The sequence below is a fragment of the Zootoca vivipara genome, chromosome 6 (genome assembly GCF_965207765.1).
Source record: "Zootoca vivipara chromosome 6, rZooViv2.hap1.1, whole genome shotgun sequence".
Classification (NCBI taxonomy): Eukaryota; Metazoa; Chordata; class Lepidosauria; order Squamata; family Lacertidae; genus Zootoca; species Zootoca vivipara.
The window spans coordinates 94,994,539-95,014,169 of NC_142589.1; the positions used below are offsets into that span (position 1 = coordinate 94,994,539).

At 47.6% G+C, this 19,631-nt stretch overlaps 1 protein-coding gene across 8 annotated transcripts in view; it reads right to left on the reverse strand.

Annotated features, from left to right (window-relative positions):
• PTBP1 (polypyrimidine tract binding protein 1) overlaps positions 1 to 11,416 on the reverse strand; it is a 38,983-nt gene extending 27,567 nt beyond the window's left edge. For 4 of the 8 annotated variants that reach the window (XM_088673102.1, XM_060275295.2, XM_060275296.2 and 1 more), the window contains exons 1-3: positions 11,356 to 11,416; positions 9,728 to 9,841; positions 4,073 to 4,103 (exon numbers count right to left, since the gene is read on the reverse strand). In XM_088673102.1, the coding sequence (XP_088529228.1) occupies positions 4,073 to 4,103; positions 9,728 to 9,841; positions 11,356 to 11,363 (153 nt within the window). In that variant the 5' untranslated portion in view covers positions 11,364 to 11,416. The remainder of the gene's footprint in view (positions 1 to 4,072; positions 4,104 to 9,727; positions 9,842 to 11,355) is intronic. The other 4 variants (XM_088673104.1, XM_088673103.1, XM_035117751.3 and 1 more) reach the window with 1 other exon arrangement.
• Positions 11,417 to 19,631: the final 8,215 nt, after the last annotated feature.

The window sequence follows — 19,631 nt, forward strand, 5'->3', positions numbered from 1 at the left end:
TGCTACACACCAAAAGGTGAAATCAAAAGTTCTAGGCAGATTGTTGAATCAAAGGGCTGCATCAAACTAAGTTCTGCTCGGAGTAAACCCAGGGAAATGAATGGGCCTCAGTTATTCACCTCCTTTATTTTCAACAAGTTTGAGTACAAACTTGGCTGCAACACAAAAGATTAACATTTAAGCGTTATGTGGAAAACTTTCCGCAAACTCACCTTGCAATCACACAATTAGGTGAACTTGCCAAAAAGCAGCTAGAGGGGAAACTTCACACCAGAAATGATTCTAGGGCCCAGGTTATACAGTATAAGAATTGGGATGGCCCGAGTACGATGACAGGGCAAAGGAGACCTTCGGGTCTATGGCAGGCCCAATTGGCCTGCCACACAGCTAGTTGCCAACCTGTTACAGGATGGCTACAAACACACCTCCCCATTTTGAAACGGAACAATAGAATCACGTTTTAGAACTACCACAGCACACTGTAGTGATTTGAAGCCTTCGCCTATGAACCAAGATTGACATTTAAAACTAGCCTGCTCGAAGCAAGTAGCTATACCAAGCTTGCAGCACCCAAGCTTTGTGGCAAACGCAGGAGAACTCTGTGTCAGCTTCTGTTCCCAATAACCCAAGCAGTCTTCAAAAGAGGGCGGCTGCCCAATAAAAGCTCAGGAATCCAAATAAAGCTTGCAGATCGAGCCTCAGCCAGAGTTGAGGCCAAGGCCACAGCAGAGAAGTGGGTCGCTTGAAAACCTTGGGACATGCTAAGCAATGAAGAAAACAAGTGCTGAGCACATGGCATACACACAGTCAGGATGCTTCCTGCCTCAACTGATGCCAACAGAATTTGGGAACAAAATTACCACCTAACAGAGCCAGGGCAACTTGGGTTCTTCAGTTCTTACACGGTGCATTTAATTGCATTACAAATCCCTGCTTAGCTTTGCAAATTTCCTAGCAGTTTTATTGCTCCACCGCTAGGTTTATTCAGAACCAACAGGACAATAGAGCAATGGTCTGTCTTCAGTATAAGGTGGCAATCCAAGTCACTTGGTACTTCTTCCACATGCCAAAAGGCCACTATTTTAAGGGGCCTTTCTACAGGGAAGGGAAGAACTGTACTGACTTGATGGCTCCAGCCTCACCCAAGGCAAAGCTTTGCAAAATTAGAATGCTTTTCATTTACGTCATATTTGGTAGTTTTCCCATAGTCTTTTTATTACAGTCATACCTCGACATCCAAACACTTCGACTTCCGAAGTCGACAACCCTCAGAAGTCCTTTCGGCGCGCGCGTTCTGCACCTGCGCAGAGCGGCGCGCGTGGTTGGTGCATGCGCTGTAGCGGCGCTTCGACTTCCGAAAACCTCGACTTACGAAGACGGCCGCGGAACGGATCGTCTTCGTAAGTCAAGGTACCACTGTAGTATGGGCCCAATTCAATCAGTATAGAAACACTATTTCATGAAGCACACACGGCATGCTGAAGTGGAGTGAAAAGCTAAAGTGCACAGTAGGCAGGATTGTCTGTCTGGAAGCTACACCGACTTGGAGCCAGGTCCAAATACACAAAATAATAATAATAATAATAATAATTTATTATTTATACCCCACCCATCTGGCTGGGTTTCCCCAGCCACTCTGGGCGGCTTCCAACAGAAACATTAAAATACACTAATTTCTTAAACATTAAAAGCCTCCCTAAACAGGACTGCCTTCAGATGCCAAACAAGATGCCAAAGCAAAATGAACCACTTCAGGCTGAAGGTGAGGCCTATTATCTGAATTGCTCCCTTTATATCAACATAAATACTGCAAATGGAAAGCCAGGCTGTTGTTGCATTACAAAACACGACTTTCTAGATCTTTCTGACTGTAAGTGGCTAGTTTTCCACTTGCAGGGAGTGTTGCATTTTACACAAGATGGTGCATCCAACACACACCCACACCTGCAATTTGTGGAGGTAAGACCTTGTCTACCTTAACGTTTCCCAAATACTAGCACGGATGTAAATTAGGAAAATTCCTATTCCCAGTCACTCGGGTCATCTGTTCCCAGCAACGATTTCACTGAAAAAGCTGTGCAAGATACATTCAGAACCAAGGAAACAGGAGTTTCGCCACTTGTATGTAGCACAGATGGGCATCTCCACACATATACAGCAACATTAACTGCATACCCTACGTGTTTCCCATATTTTTAGACTGCCAAGAAAAGGTCTGCGCGAGTCAATATCCCTTTGTGTCAGCACATGTGGCTCCCATCTGTGGCCAAGCCCGCTTCAGCAAGGCCTACCAAGAGCCAGCTTGTTGCAGCCTTTGAACTGAGGCCGTAAACTGAGGGGCCAGAATTCCTTTGCTCGCATTCTTGGCCTGTAGCCCGAAGCCGTAATTGCTGTTCCCATGGCAAAGATCCTGGCTTCCCTACAAAACCAGGTCTATCCAGCCAGGCGGAGCTAATTGATCTCAAGCGGGGACAATCAAGTGCCTTACGGAGCCTGTGCCATTCGTTTAGTGGGACACAGGCAGTTCAGTCATCGCGACAAAGGGGGAGCTTTGGAAAATGTCAGGGTTCCCCCACCCCACCCAAGGCTTGGTGGTCTGCCATGAGGTATCATTTCACGTTCTCCTTCCTGGATTATGAGCAAGCTAGTGATGAAAAAAAAATTATTTCTATTCCCTATGGTAGGTACCAGCCGATGACTGAACAGGCTCATTACTCAGTGATGGGCCAGGACTGAGAAAATGAAGCCACCAGCAGCCTTCAATGTTTGATCACCTAGGATTTTAACAGGCCTGCACAGCACCCACCCCATGATCTATCGCCTTTCGGAAGTCAACAGTGCTTCCTGGTTCCCATCTCCTTTCCAAGTTGTGATTACAGCAGGCTGAACATTCATCCCCCTCTTGCCTTCAGATGTGATTTAAACCAGCTTTAGTAAACCAGTGGTCTTTTGCTGGGCAGGATTTTCTTTAGATTTCAAACTTAAAAGACAGGAGCCTGTTGCAAATGAGGAGCCACTCCTCTCAACTAAGTAAGGAACACATCTTTACACTCCCGCCAGTAGCTATCTCTTGTACAGTATTTTTACTGCATCCCTTTCAGTTAACACACCCTATCCTTTACTTTCCTTGAGGTTTGCTGTCTCAGCTTTTATGCTGCCACAAGTGCTGTTCCTACCACTGCCATTCCCTATAGATAAAAGCTTTACTTCAAGGCTGGGTCGAAACTAGCAGGATAAAAGGCCAAGTGTTATTGCGCTCCCAGGATATAGGTGACAGCTTAATCGCAAACCAACTTTACAATACAAGCTTATGGTTTGCGCCAAGACAGCTGGAGCATCCCGAAAATTAGGGACTTATTCTTTCTCAGGCAGAAGTATGTCCAGATCTCTCACCAGACTTCTTTAATAGCAATGTTGTTTTATATTTTCAATCACCAAGCTATCTACGAATTGTCAAGAACATCCTGTATAAAACAGAACATTCAAGGACCGCTCTAAGTGGGCAAAGTGGATGCATGACTTGTGATTAGGAGGAAATTGGCAAGGATTTCTGACTTTTAACACTAGCAACAAAACACCCCTGCTCTCATATTATACAGCTGAAATTAAGGAAGCTGTGTGTGTGAGAGAGAGAGACAGAGAGAGAGAGAACCAGGTGGATTTTTCTGTAGAAAGACTAAGTATCATTATGTTATGCTACTCTGAACAAATTCCTGTGCTCTTAATTCTTTATTTTGTAAGTGTATGTCTTTTGAACCTTCTGATGGATCTTGGGGTTCTAGCAAAAACACAAGTTGCTCAACATAAGCCTTAAGTCTGCCTACACCACAACTCTGCACATGCTGAAATGTGTGCCTGAAAACACACCCGACACTTCCCTACCATCATGTGTTCCAGTTCCAACACAACAGACATGTAGAAACAACTATATGAAGCCTCATAACAGGTAACACAAGTCACAAAATACCAATTCTTTTAAAAGCAGCCTGTTTCTGTAAGAAATGCAGTGGTTTACAAGACAACATACAGTACATTTGCTGAAGCAATGAAAGAAAGGAGGAGAAATGCCTACCTTTGTACCAACTGTTATATCTTGGACAATGCTGTAAGAAAAGGACAAGAAGTTAAAATATTAGATTGGTTTTCAAATACAGGAGGTATAAAAACAACAACTATGCGATTCTTTGAAAGAAATAAACTCTGTATGCTTAAAATAGTGATGAGGGACCAGGCACCAAAGGTATTCAGAAATTTACAAGACAGGAAACTATTTCGAAGACAGGAAGGATATTTATATTTCGAAGAATACAACACAACTGAACACAACCTCCAAGTCAAAGGGCAGTCACACCTCAGTCTGTAAGTCATAGTGGCAATTCACCCCAAAAAGAAGAATTGCTAGTTTACGTTAATTACTGTGAAGAAAACAAGAACTGTTTCAAATTGTACTCTTAACCTTCCACCCACCTCTGTCCAGCTTAGAGAAGCAAGGTGTTTTTGTTTTGCATTTAATGATGTATACGATAGTAAGTTGCTCTTTAAGGGACATTGAGATCTTATCACTTTTTGCAGACACCCTTGTTATAAATACCTGTCTAGAATCAGGTCCTCTAATCTCACAGAGTCCACCTTTTTCCATTGTGTGTATCAAAGGGAAAAAACTACTTACTGACCTCTTAAGAAACTTCCCAGCCCTGACTATAGAGCTTGGGCTCCCTACGCAATGGGGTCTGTACTGGTCCCAACGTGTTCCCTCACCCCTTCCCCCCAGCCCAGCATATCAAGACTGCAACGCTGCTGGTAGCCCTAGTGTTAAGTCACAAGGAAAGAGACAGAAGGAAAATGAGCAGGGGTGCACTGCAGATTGTAAGGTCCCTCAGACGCATGATCACAAAATGAGAGCACATGGTGGCAACCCCAAACAGCTAGGTCTCTCAGAATGGAGATCATGGCTGCAGTTGGTTAAGAGTGTGGTGCTGACAAGGCCAAGGTTGTAAGTTCGATCCCCATATGGGAGAGCTGCATATTCAGGTTGCACAAGGTGATCCTCAGGGTCCCTTCCAACTCTGAGTGTACGAATTTAAATGGGTCTACCCCCTGGTTGTTTTGCCGCTGCACTAAGCCAGAGTCTGGCTCAGGATGCTGGAGAAACCCAGGCTGAGTCCACCCAAACCACAAGCTGGAAACCACAGGACAAATCTTGGTTGCCGTTCATGGGTTCATCCGGAGAGTGCTCAACCAGAAGCCTGGGTTTGGACACTGCAGTAGCCAAACCATGGTTTAGCTCAACACAGCAGCAAGTGGCTCCTTGTTCAAACCAAGCCACGGTTTGGCTTAGCTTTTATGTGTGAAGGGGGGCCAGACAGCCAACCGTATTGCCATACACCTAGAGTTTTAAGACAAAAAGTTTACTTCACCACTCTCCTTGCTCACTTCAGTCAATTGATCCCATTTGGCCATTTCAAAGAAACCAGGCAGACTGCTTGTATGTTTAATCCCAGCAAACCACTGGGCTCCCTTGCCCCAACCGCCTGCGCATTTCTTCTTCAGAAGCCAATTTTTGACTCCTCACCTCCAGCAGTTCATAGCTGGCGTTACGACGGATTCAGGACTGGCTGCCAGGAGTACTACAAGCTAGCAGCAATTGCCATTGCAAACCACTGACTTTTTTTTCTTTTTTAAAAAAGAAAAAGCTCAGTGAGGGAACGCAGGATTTTTACAATCCCACTGGTGTTTAGAATTGCCAGCGGAGACAGATGGGTTTTGTTGAGATCTTGAATGCTTAGTTCAAGTGGATTAATTAAACCCATCTGTGAAATCAGCAGAGAAGCCCAACCAAAGAGATGCTTTTCACTGCTTCGTCATCATGCAAATTGTGTAAGGGCTAAACCCCCCCCCAAAAAAACCTCAGGGTTATTGGAAAGCCATTTTGCTGCTGTTCATCTATAGGAGGAAATTCCCAAGACAGACTAACTCTCAAAAGTTATTCTGAGAACAATGACTCTTATTTCCTGCTTCTCTGGGGAAGGGCTCATTCAAGGATTATTATTTTTTTACACAATAAGTTGAGACAGATCGTGAAGCTGAGGCTCCAATACTTTGGCCACCTCATGAGAAGAGAAGACTCCCTGGAAAAGACCCCGATGTTGGGAAAGATTGAGGGCACTAGGAGAAGGGGACGACAGAGGACGAGATGGTTGGACAGTGTTCTCGAAGCTACGAACATGAGTTTGACCAAACTGCGGGAGGCAGTGCAAGACAGGAGTGCCTGGCGTGCTATGGTCCATGGGGTCACGAAGAGGCGGACACGACTAAACAACAACAAAGTTGAGACAAAGGTTTTAAACTGATCATAACCGAGCAACTGTTAGGTTCAGGAAAAAACCCGTAATACCTAATGAGAAATTGTAATTAGCTGCTTAGAAACAGTTTTATGTAGTTTTTGTGTGCTCTTCAAGTCAAATCAACAAGCTCCATCAGAACATACTGAAGGAGTTATTTCCTGTGGAAGAGTCAGGGCTGGGGGTGGAATGGTGGGAGATACTTACAGGAAACTTAATATATGGACTTTGCCAGCCAAAGGAACTTTGTTATCAGGACCAATTCCTGAGGCTCAGCATTTTAACAGGCAGATTTCCTACCAAAGGAAATCCACATTTTGCCTCCCACCAGGAAACTGTACTTTTTTTTTTTTGCATAACTACATCTATCAGTGGTAGTCAGCTATTCCAGTCTTTATCACTTCTTAAAGACAGACAACTGCATCAAACAGAATGCAAGTTTTGGGTCATCTGAGGGTCTTCATGCCATCACTAAGCTCTATTTCCTTTTATTCACCTGGTGCCACAGTAAGGCCGTAGAAATCCTCAACGAGTTGCCTAGATACATACATGTATTTGATTTGGTCTAATAAGTTGTGGTTCGTTCCTGAGAAGATAATAGGCTCTGCTGGAGAGCAGACAATGTGATCCAGGATTGGGAGTACTGTACAGCTGATTCTGAATGGTGTTGCTCTCCCACTGAGTAAGGGACAGGAGCTCAAGATGGAGAAGGGTTACTGATCATAGTTTTAAGGAACCTATTCACATTTATCTGAAAATATTCCTTGTTTTTGTTGGATATTTCTTCCACATTCACCAAGGACTGCAACTTAAGCCACATAGGCACAAGACACAAGATAATCAGCCAGGAGTATGGGCTGAAAAAGCATTAGTTTTCCAAACACACAACAACTTTATAGGGCTGGGGTGTGTGTGGAAAAAACATTCACCCCATCAATAGGAAATAGAAGTTGAAATCAACTGATTGACAATTGACACAGAATTTTTTGTGACGTGGCACCAGGGCTGAAATACTTCCGTGCACCCAGTCACACTGGAATTTTAATGTGACACTTGCATGTGGTGGTTTCTTTTTTCAGCTCTATAAAGGGCTGTTGCCCAAGAAGTTTGATTTCTGGATCAGAAATATTACTTCCCCTTGTTCAAACTCTGAACCCAAAGCTTGTGTGGTTTTGTGGGATGACAGAACAGTTTCGGTGGACAGGAACTGCCAGGACAATATACTGACTAGTTCAGGCACCCCCAAACTTGGCCCTCCAGATGTTTTGGGACTACAACTCCCATCATCCCTAGCTAACAGGACCAATGGTCAGGGATGGTGGGAGTTGTAGTCCCAAAACATCTGGAGGGCCATTTGCCTATGCCTGGACTAGTTTATCGTCACACAGTTTCTTATATTGGCTGTTAAGTTATACTTCCACCAGATAGTTATACTTTCACAGGGTTGTTGCTAAGCAAACCACGCCACATAAGCACAATCTCCTGCCATCCCCTTCCTTTGCATTCTCCCCCCCCCCCCTGTTCTCAAGGTCACCTTTAAAAGGTGACTCAAAAGAAAAGCAGAAGTCCCAGCCATACATTGCTCTCCACACCTAGGCAACAAATCTCCACCCAGCTACGCCTGCAGGGGAAACTTAGATTCTCATGCAAATTGTAGGAGGAAGCATTTTCTAGAATCTAGGTACAGTAAATGGAAGGAAGGGTGTGGCAGAAATAGGCTCTTCTTAGCAAGCCGTTTTGCAATGCATAGAAAAACAGGTGGGAAGCTTCAGCTCCCTGACACACTCAAGGTGGGAGGAAGTGGCAGGGAACAGCCTTTGGGACATTGAATGGGCACCCACACAACAGAATGTAAAGCCACATGATGAACTACTAGAAAACTAAAATCAAGTAGCAGACAGAGAAGCAGTGAAACTGCAAAAAAACTTTCATTTGCACATAAGGTAGGGTTGTTGTTGTTTAGTCATGTCCGACTCTTTGTGACCCCATGGACCGTAGTACGCTGTAGGGTTAAAATGGAGTGTCCCCCCAAAAGCAAAGGAGTACATAAGGGTGTCTCAGTACTGTATGCAAGAAGGAGAAACACACACAATGGAAATGGTATTAACTTTTGACTAAGGCAGAGGTTTTTAAACTGTGGTCTGAGTTTATTTGGGAAGCTTGTGGAAAGGCTGAGTCAGGTGGCTCAATGGAGATGTCAGTCGCCAACCTGACACGCAGAAATCTCCACGTTGTCGCAATTGGACCCGTGTCAATAGTAAAACATGCCTGGGGAATTTCAAACACGACCTGTTCCTTAATTATTATGAGTATATTATATTACTCCTGTTAGCTAGACTTCAGGATTCTAGGTTTTTCTAAAAAGTTTTTTTTAGGTATCTTGTAAGCCAGCCAGCCAGCCCACGTTGCAAAGTACTGCAACCAGGTTGCCTAGACAGTTACGTGCTTGCCACCAAGGCAATGAGAAAAACTATCTACAAAGTTGACCAAGGTCAATCAATGATCTCCAGGAAAGTATGCTGATAGTGGAACTCCTTTGCGAGGGGGTGAGTTTAAAGTTCTCATCTATCCTGGCAGTAAGGGAGAAGTGAATGTGTTTTTAGTACATTCTTTCACCAGTGTGCACTTAAGAGACTGAGGCAAGAGGGCCACAACCAAACACTTCAGGAACTCAGGGAGAAGGAGTTGGATAAGGGTAGTTTCAGAAGCATAAGAAAATCTGCTTCCAGATAAGGATAGGAAGTGGGGAGAAGCACACCACAGGCTTCATAAATATAAGTTGAGGGGAGATGGAGGCAGCTACCCTGACCCATAGAATGGGGTGCTTGAAGCAAGTCAACTGAAGGAAGGCAGCAGCCTGCAAAGCTGTAATTCAGAGAAGAGTGGACCTAGAGTACAGGGAATATGGGAACCATGGGGGCGTGGGGAGTGAAAGGTATACTCTCTATCAGGCTAATGAGGATAATCCAAACCATTGCTCCTTAAGTACATTAAAGGTTGCCTGAGAGACAAACTTCCAAGATATCCTTCATCCTTTCACAATTTTGCACCTCATTTCTTCATCGCTCAGTTCACACAGCTTTATTCTCAGCCACCATTGCTTCCTTTCTACACAGCAGTGGGGTGGGGTGTGAAGCATTTCATTTGTTTGCTTTGTTTACTCCTTTAAACTTCCCTGAGAACTTGTGTGGGGAAGGGCCATAGCTCAGGGGTGGTAAGGGCATGAGCTCTGCATGCAAAAAGTCCCCAAACTTCAACCCCTGGCATCTCCAGGAAGGGTTGCAAGAGGCTCCCTGCCTGGGAAGGAGTGTGTGCATCCGCTGCCCCGTTCACTCAGGACTAAGCTGTAAAAAAAAAAGGAGAATGGAGGACAGACGAATAAGCACCTTTCTGCCTGGTTTTGGGCAGGGCCATTGCTCAACAGTAAAGTGTCTGCTTCACGTGCAGAAGGTCCCAGGATCAATCCCCAGCATCTCTGCGTAGGGCTGGAAATATCCCATCTGGAACACAGTAAATTGTATCCGCTGATCATTGTAGATAATGCTGAGCTAGATGGGCCAGCCCTTCATTCAGAATCAGGAGGGCTGCCATCTTAATTTTATTTTTGAAGGGAAGGCACGTAACTCGGCGAAGAAGCTCCCAGGTCCAGACGCTGGCATCCCCAGGCAGGGCTGAGAGTACCCTGTCTCTGAAACTCTTCATTTGTTATGGGGTGGCGAGAATCACAGATCTGTTGGAAGGGACCACGAGGGTCACCTAGCCCAACCCTCTGCAGTGCTCGAATGTGTTGCCCCTGCGCCCACTGCCCCTTGCTAGACTTGTGGTTTCTCCCCAACTCCTCTTTTTAACCCACGTGCAAAACTGCCCACATAGACTTCCTTTTTTCTTTTAGCTCGCTCGAAGGCCTTCCACCACCACCGTCTCATGTGATTTTGGGTTCCTTCATGAAATAGGAGGGCATCAAAGTTCAGCAGGATTTAACCCCTAGTTAAGGATCCTTGCCTCCTTAAGAGGCATATACAGACCCTCCAAGTGTTCTTATTTTCCAGGGACAGTCCTGGATTCACAGAAGCCCCCCCCCAGTTGATTGAATCCCATAATCTCCCCCTTTTTCCTTAGGATGTCCCTATTTTCACGCAAGAAACGTTGCAGGGTACGCACATATAAGCCACACACCCCCGGGGGAGGGAAGGCTTGGAGGGGGGCAGAATAAGAAAGAGGAAGGGGGGAGTTAGAAGGGAAGGAAGGCGCGAGAGGGGGCGTGGCTAAGAGAAGACACTTGGGAACAAAGTTTCATGGGTGGGTTTGAAATACAGACGGAGCGAGCATCCACGGGGCGGGGGGGTGGTGGTGGGTGTTGAAACGCATGCGCCTACCTCCGACGATCCTCTCCCCCCCCGCACACAACGCCCCCTTAATTCGGCGGAGGAGGAGCGAGAAGAACTTTAGAACGTTGAGCAGGGGCGCGCGGGAGCGCGCGGATCGAACGTTGCCGGAGGAGCCGCGGGAGCGCGCTCGCTCCCCTCCCCGCCCCCACGGCCGGAGCTTCAGAACGTTCGCTGATCAGGAGCGGGGGCGCGCGCGCGCGCCGGTTATAACTTTCGCGGGAGGGGGAGGAGGGGAAAGGGAGTGCATATGCGCGCGCATATGGAACTTTCAAAGGAGAGGAAAAGGAGGAGGGAGGGGAGACGGGGAGGGGGTGGCGCGCGTGCGCGTGCCCGTTCCCCTTCTTTCCCCCTCTCCCCCCCCCCATCTCTCACTTTTTACCTCAGAAAGGCATTCGCCTCAACTTTCGGGGGGGGGTAGCGAGGCCTAGCCTCCACCCCCCTCACGGAACCCAACTTCCCACAGGCGGGACTTTCCCCCCTCACGAGTCCCTCCTCGACGCCGTCAGGTAAGCTCCGCGCTTCGCTTTCCCCTCCCTCCCTCTCAACCGCCCCTCCCCCTTCTCTCTCTCTTTCTCTCTCTCTCTCTGAGGTCATTTCTCTTCACAAACCGCCCCAGCCCCGCTCACCCGTCCATGGCACACGAAGGCGACCCGAAAGGGAAGCGGGAGCTGGACGCGCTGGAATAGCAGGAGCGGACTCAACGGCTACGTGTTATATAGACTCACAAAATGGCGGCGCGGGGCGGGACCCGCCCTCGTCCCCTTTTTAGGCGCCGGGGCCCCATTGGCTAGGCGTGGCTGTCAAGTTGACGAGGCGGGCGGCGGGCTCCTCCCGGTTCGTGGCTCCCATTGGCTGGGGCTAGGCGACGGGGGAGGGCTCCGGCTCCGGCGCGCGTTGCGATTCGCTCGCCCGAGCGGCGGGGGAGGACGACGACAACGACGACGTCTCGAGCTCCGGGCGGGAGGCCATTTTGGGGGCGGGCTCCCCTCGCTGTCCGCTCGGTCTACCAGGGTGGGCCCGCCGGCGGTCATTTTGGGTATGGGCAAAGGAATGCGAGCGCGTGGATGGGTCTTGGAAGCGAACGCGGCTGGCGTCGGAGCCTGGCACTTGACGCCACTGCGGCCATTTTGAGAGCGGACAGAGCGAATTACCGATATGTTGCCGGTACTGTACTGTACTGTAATATATTTGTATCTGGATCCCGAGTTCAGGATCCAAAAACAACAAAACAAGCACACAGTGCTACAGTTAGGTAATTTTAGTCCATAGATTTCATAGTCACTTTTGAGTCCCCCTAAAAAGGGATTTTGAGTAGGAAAAAGTTCAGATTAGGATTCTTTGGTTTGTTGAACTATGGAACTCTCTGCCACAAGGAAATCGTTATGGTAAAGGATTTAGCAATTCCCAGAGAGGGGCTAGATATCAATAGAAAATGTGCTCCATAAAACGTGTTGGGGGCTGTTTTTATTTTGATTATGTATTTGGTGCTTTTATATTGTATCCTGCGAGAATTGCAAGGTATAGGGCAACATACAAATTAATAATAATAATAATAATAATAATAGGTTATGCCAAGCACTGCCTCTTTGGGCTGGCACTGCTTCTGCACCACCATTTTGAGGGCCAGGGAGACTCATCAATTTTCTCCCATCTCGGGTGGGCCCTGGAGAAATTTTCGGCTGAATTTGGGGGAACCACTGTTGTGTTGAGCTATTTCAATTGCTTTTGTTCAATTTGCTCATTGCAGACAGTGGAAAGCTGGCAAATTTTGATAATAAAGCTGGTTTGCAATGGGGGTTGAATAATTTTGATGGCAGCTATACCTGTTGTCAACCGTGGAGGGAGAACGTAGGGCGCGAGAGGCAGAAACCAGGAGAAATTACTACATGGTAGTTATAGTTACAGGTAGGTAGCCGTGTTGGTTTGCCGTGTTGTTGTTTAGTCATGTCCAACTCTTCGTGACCCCATGGACCATAGCACGCCAGGCACTCCTGTCTTGCACTGCCTCCCGCAGTTTGGTCAAACTCATGTTCGTAGCTTCGAGAACACTGCCCAACCATCTCGTCCTCTGTCGTCCCCTTCTCCTTGTGCCCTCAATCTTTCCCAACATCAGGGTCTTTTCCAGGGAGTCTTCTCTTCTCATGAGGTGGCCAAAGTATTGGAGCCTCGGCTTCAGGATCTGTCCTTCCAGTGAGCACTCAGGGCTGATTTCCTCCAGAATGGATAGGTTTGATCTTCTTGCAGTCCATGGGACTCTCAATAATAATGATAATAATAATAATATAATTTATTATTTATACCCCGCCCATCTGGCTGTCTCCCCAGCCACTCTGGGCGGCTCCCAATTGAATATTAAAACAATACAGCATTAAATATTAAAAGCTTCCCTAAACAGGGCTGCCTTCAGATGTCTCTTAAAATTAGGATAGCTGCTTATTTCCTTGACATCTGCTGGAAGGGCATTCCACAGGGCAGGTGCCGCTACCGAGAAGGCCCTCTGTCTGGTTCCCTGTAACCTCACTTCTCGCAATGAGGGAACTGCCAGAAGGCCCTCGGAGATGGACCTCAGTGTCCAGGTAGAACGATGGGGGTGGAGACACTCCTTCAGGTATACTGGGCTGTTTAGGGCTTTCAAGTTCAGCACCAACCCTTTGAATTGTGCTCAGAAACATCCCAGGAGCCAATGCAGGACCGGTGTTATGTGGTCTCGGCAGCCGCTCCCAGTCACCACTCTAGCTGCCGCATTCTGGATTAATTGCAGTTTCCGGGTCACCTTCAAAGGGAGCCTCATGGAGAGCACATTGCAGTAGTCCAAGCAGGAGATAACCAGAGCATGCACCACTCTGGGCAGACTGCGGACAGGGAGGGTCTCATCCTGCATACCAGATGGAGCTGGTAGAGAGCCCCCTGGACACAGAATTGACCTGCCCCTCCATGGAGTCCAAATGACCCCCAGACTGCGTACCTGGTCCTTCAGGGGCACAGTAACCCCATTCAGGACCAGAGAGTCCTCCACACCTGCCCGCCTCCTGTCCCCCACAAACAGTACCTCTGTCTTGTCAGGATTCAACCTCAATCCGTTAACCGCCATCCATCCTCCAACCGCCTCCAAACACTCACACAGGGCCTTCACCACCTTCACTGGTTCTGATTTGAAGGAGAGGTAGAGCTGGGTATCATCCGCATACTGATGGACACCCAGCCCAAACCCCCTGATGATCTCTCCCAGCGGCTGCATGTAGATATTAAAAAGCATGGGGGAGAGGACAGAACCCTGAGGCACCCCACAAGTGAGAGCCCAGGGGTCTGAACACTCATCCCCCACCACCGCTTTCTGAACACGGCCCAGGAGGAAGGAGCGGAACCACTGTATGACAGTGCCCCCAGCTCCCAAGCCCTCTAGACGGTCCAGAAGGATGTTATGGTCGATGGTGTCAAAAGCCGCTGAGAGATCCAGCAGAACTAGGAAACAGCTCTCACCTTTGCCGGAGATCATCAACCAGTGTGACCAAGGCAGTTTCAGTCCCATGATGAGGCCTGAATCCTGACTGGAAGGGATCCAAATGGTCCGCTTCTTCCAGGCGTGCCTGGAGTTTTTCAGCAACCACTCGCTCAATCACCTTGCCCAGGAATGGAAGATTTGAGACTGGGCGATAGTTGGCCATATTGGCCGGGTCTCAAGAGTTTTCTCCAGCACCATTTCGTGTGCATGCACACTTCTTCAGATACATACCATTGACAAACTTAGTTGGTCTCTAAGGTGCTACTAGAAGGAATTTTTTTATTTTGTTTCACTACATGGTAGTTGGGGAAGGAGACCTGGAGGTGGGGAGAAGAATAAGCGGGGGTGGTGGTATTGGAGGAATGAAGAATGGGAAAGCAAGAAAGGCGTTTTAAATTCAGTTTTCTTTGCTTTCATTTCAGGCTCCCATCTCCAGTTCGCCAGCTGTTTGGGAGCAACAGCGCCACATGCTTATTCTGTTACACGGCTGTATTGGGTTTCGGCAGGGAGGGATGTAATTTCAATGCCAGGTTGCCTTTCTTTGCCCATGGCAGGATGAACTCCCCCTCCCCTCCACCCCCCATTTGGCCGAGAGACTTGTGAAATGCGGGCCCGCCTGGGCGCCAAACTCCGAAGCATCTGCAAGAGGCAGAAATCTGGGTTCTGCGACCGAAAGGAATCCTGGAAAACTGAGTATGTTTCTCGCTCAGATCTCTTTGCGAACATCAGGGGTTGTTGTAGCCAACCAAGTTTTTCCTCAGAACAGAGCCAGGGATTTGAATTAACCGTCGTAAGTTGTCCTAAAAGGTTTCCTTTTGTAAAACTTAGGCGAGTTCCTCTGTCATAACCCCAAAGATCAATTTGATCCCTCTGCCGCCAGAAAAAATGCCCCCCAGGAAGTCCAAAAAGACCCACGCCATACCTCCAAAGCACATGGCTGCCCCAAAGGATCCTGGGAACTGTAGTTCCCTCCCTTACAGCGGGGTCACAATTCGCAGCATTCTTAACAAAGCACAGTTTCCCAGGGTTCTTTGGGTGATGTACTGTACTTTCTGTGTCCTACTCGCTGCAATTGATGTTCAGGGATAGACTGCCTTGGAACTGGGAGTTTCTTTCTATTTAGCAATCAGGGCTACGTGGCTTTCATACACCTCTCTCCCTTGCATTTGTCCCTTTTAAAATAATGCAAGACTGCACACACAGCGTGAACCTAAAGCACATTTAAGACTCCTGGGAACTGTAGTTTAAGGGTGCCAGGAAGTGCAGCTATGTGAGCGGTAAACTACAATTCCCAGGAAAGCCAGCTCCTTTAAATGTATGGTGCGTAGGCCGGCCATACGATTTTCCTAACCCATCTGATGTGTGTGCTTCTGAATAAGCAACGAGAACCAGATCAAAAAACCCGAAAGGGAAGGAACAATTTTTAGCAGATTCCCTCCACACCCAGCCAAATCTTCCGAAAATTTTGCAAATGGACGGGGCTGCATCTTGTTTTGACATTTGCCGTTCATATAATTTCAACACTTTCCTGCTTTGGGCTGCTCCTTTCTGATTACTCATTTCCTCGTATACACTATGAAAAGAGAGAGAGAGAGAGAGAGGAACTGCCCCAGCCATTTCCTGCCTATTGTGGTATGGAATTTTGTTGAAACCACAAATGCTGGCTTTCTGAGATGGAAAGGCCTCTGTTTGTGCACTGCGTGTCCTGCCCAACGGCTTCGTTAACTACGAGCCCCAAAATCTGGGGTCCTCTCCAAACCAGTGCCAAAGTTTTGCAGTCGTTTTGCAGCAGCTTCCAAACTTGGGCGACCGATATACATCATAGGTATCGCCCCCAAAACCCGGCGCTGTCCCAATTCACTCCAGTTGTGCTGGGCGATATATCAATATATCACCCGAAACTGGTCTGATGTCTGTATCGAGAGACTGGTTTCATAATTTCTGACCTGCCAATATATTGCGGATCATGATGTGTGTGTGCGTGCGCTATGCAAAAATCGCAAAACAGGGAAAATCGTGAAGCCAGCCAGTGTGCTTCCATACCCTTGTTTCAAGCATCAGTATATCCATACAGTCGTACCACTGTTCTCGAGCGGAGTCCGTTCGGCTTCTGAAAACGTTTGGAAACCAAGGCGCAGCTTCTGATTGGCTGCAAGGAGTTTCCTGCACTCAATCGGAAGCCTCGGAAGCTGCATCGGACATTCGGCTTCCAAAAAACGTTCACAAACCGGAACACTCACTTCCAGGTTTGCGGTGTTTGGGAGCCAAAACGTTCGAGTCGCAAGGTGTTCGAGAACCAAGGCACGACTGTGTATGACGATGTTTAGCTGGTGGTATATTGTGATGTCGAAAACCAGATGTTGCCCAGTCTTACTGGGCAGTGACAGTCAGCCGAGACCACTCAGTGAGCTTGGGAGATTGGTCTCCCAGTAATGGTCCGCGACACTAACCACTAGGCGACACCGGGTTGATGGACCAGTGATTTGGTTTGGTAGTGGTGCTGATAGGGAATAGCTGACTCGTTATCTCGCTATTTGTTTGAACTGTGCACCATAAGCAATAAAGTCATGGCTCAAAGTTCAGCCTCCAAACTCAGCATGAAATAAATCACAGCACTAGGGATTCCAAAGCTACAATAATAAAAATGCCAGAACCCAGACTCCCAGCACGGCAAATGGTTTCGAACAGCTTTTTTTTTGCAAAATGGGCAACGTTCTGGGCATAGTGATCCTCCCCATTACCGATCAGTTTATTTCGGCAGTTTCCACACCACTCCTTCAATCTAAAATAAAATTAAAAAATGCATCCCAGGGCTGCGATCGAAAGACCAAAATATCAACGCGACGTTAATAAACCAGAAACTGTTCCACCAGCTTTATAAATACGTGTGTGCGTGCATGCGTATCAAAAGGTAAATACACCTAGGGCTGAAAAGAATGCTTTGTAGAAGACCTCCTTCCTTCTTTTGGGAGGGTATTCTAAAGCCAGGGTGCCGCCACCGAAAAGGACCTGCTATCTTTGCCTCCGTAATGCAGCTTTTCTGCAGGAGGTTGAAATTCCAGCGGCTCGCTTTCTGCATGCTTGTATCAAGGCTGTGTATCATCTATACACATGGCTATCCAGATGGTTCTCACATCTTCTCTTTTCCAGGCTAAACAAACCCAGCTCCTTCAACCGTTCCTCCTGAGATGTTTTTAAGAGTGTTTTGAACTGTTGTAGGAATTGCTTTTTGCCTTTGAAACTATGCCTCTGCTTGCTGCCTTGGGCTCCTTGGGGAGGGAGGGCGAGGCGTAAATCCAAGAAACAACGATGTACAAATGAGCAGGTTGTTTGGAAGCGGTCAAAGACCCAAGATTCCCTTCCTTTATTTTTTTTAAAAGAGGCTTGTTCTGGCGCCTGCATTATAAAGTTCAGCGTTGGCTGGCTTATATACCTGGGGGTGGCAGAGGTGGCAGAAACATCAAGGCTGTTGATGAGGGACGAAGGGATCATTCCCACCCCCCCCTGCACACCGCAAGTTCCATCGCTAAATAATTCAAGGAAGGGATGGTTTATTCATGCCCGCCAGCTCCTTTCATCTCATCTGAGTGTCATGGAAACTTCCCGTCGGAGCAAACAGGGATGGAAACCGCTCGGAGCGGTTTCAGAAAGCCATCCTTAAACTTGTCTACCGCATCTGAACAACCCTTTCAATAAACAAACGTGGAAATCACACACAAATTTGCATCTGCTGTTAGTTCTTCAACAGGTAGAAATTAACGGAGAGGGCTGTTAATTTCAGCGGGCCTACTCTGCTTGTTTGAAATGGGCATTTCTCCGTGTTCTGCACTGCCATTCTTCATCCAAAGGCTCAGCTGGAAAAAATATAACGCGGTGAAAATAACCAATAGTAATGATCAGGGGTTTGTTTTTGTTTTTCCAGCCAGAACCCACTGGAACTCCGTTCCGGCACCCGTCCGGTGGGCATCCTTGCCACTACAGTCGTACCTCGGAAGTCAAAGGCCTTGCAGGTCGATCGTTTCGGCTCCCGAACGCCGCAAACCCGGAAGTCATTGTTTTGGTTTGCGGACATTCTTTGGAACCCGAACATCCGACGTGTTTTGCGGACGTTCTTTGGAACCCCGAACATCCGACGTGGCTTCCGATTGAATCGGAAGCCGCGCCTCGTTTTCCAAACAGTTTCGGAAATCGAATAGACTTCCGGAACAGTTTCCATTCCGCTTCCGAGGTGCCACTGTATAAGAGAACAAGGGAGGGGCATTCTTAGTGGATCTAGGAGTCTTGGTAGACCACAAACTTGACATGAGTCAGCAGTGTGATGCAGCAGCTCAAAAAGCCAATGCAATTCTGGGCTGCATCAATAGGAGTCTAGCGTCTAGATCAAGGGAAGTAATAGTACCACTGTATTCTGCTCTGGTCAGACCTCACCTGGAGTACTGTGTCCAGTTCTGGGCACCACAGTTCAAGAAGGATACTGATAAGCTGGAACGTGTCCAGAAGAGGGCAACCAAAATAGATGAAACCAATGGATTCAAACTACAAGAAAGAAGATTCCACCTAAACATTAGGAAGAACTTCCTGACAGTAAGAGCTGTTCGGCAGTGGGATTTGCTACCAAGGAGTGTGGTGGAGTCTCCTTCTTTGGAGGTCTTTAAGCAGAGGCTTGACAGGCATATGTCAAGAATGCTTTGATGGTGTTTCCTGCTTGGCAGGGGGTTGGACTGGATGGCCCTTGTGGTCTCTTCCAACTCTATGATTCTATGATTCTAGTGAGTTCTGGCGCCTCTTTCCCAAGAAAAACAGCACTGGTAATTATATCAGGGACAGTCGCTTGCAAAAACGAAAAAATAATGGGTCCATTCGGCGGAACGTGTGCTGAGAACTTCTTAATCAGGAGTTGTCCTTCAGCGCCGAAGAGTCTCCCTCTTTATTTCCTTCGTCACAACATGGGCACGGCAAGGTCTGCAACAGAGGGTTCCAGGAAGCCGAAATGCCTGTTTCCTAAACTTTGCTGCCTCCGAGATCTGACTTGTTCTTTTTTTTGACTGGCCTGTGTGTCAGGAGCGCATTGCTGGTAACTAACCACCATCCCATAAACGCAGGTTGCCCCTCCATCCATCCACGTGGGGCTCACCCCTTCCCTCCCACCCGCCAAAGAATCCTGGGAACTGTAGTTTTTCAGGGTGCTGGGGACTGTAGCACAACAAGGGGTCACGCTGCAGTTCCCATAATTCTTTTGGGGCGAAGCCATATCCTTTAAACGTGCTGTGGATATATAGTGTGTCTGCAGGCTGGTGCAAAGACTCCAGGAAACTTTGTCTCGCCTAACTGGTTGCAGCTCCGGCGTTGGGATAGGGAAACCGTGAACCAAATCTCCACACTGCGCCTGAGAAAACTCCC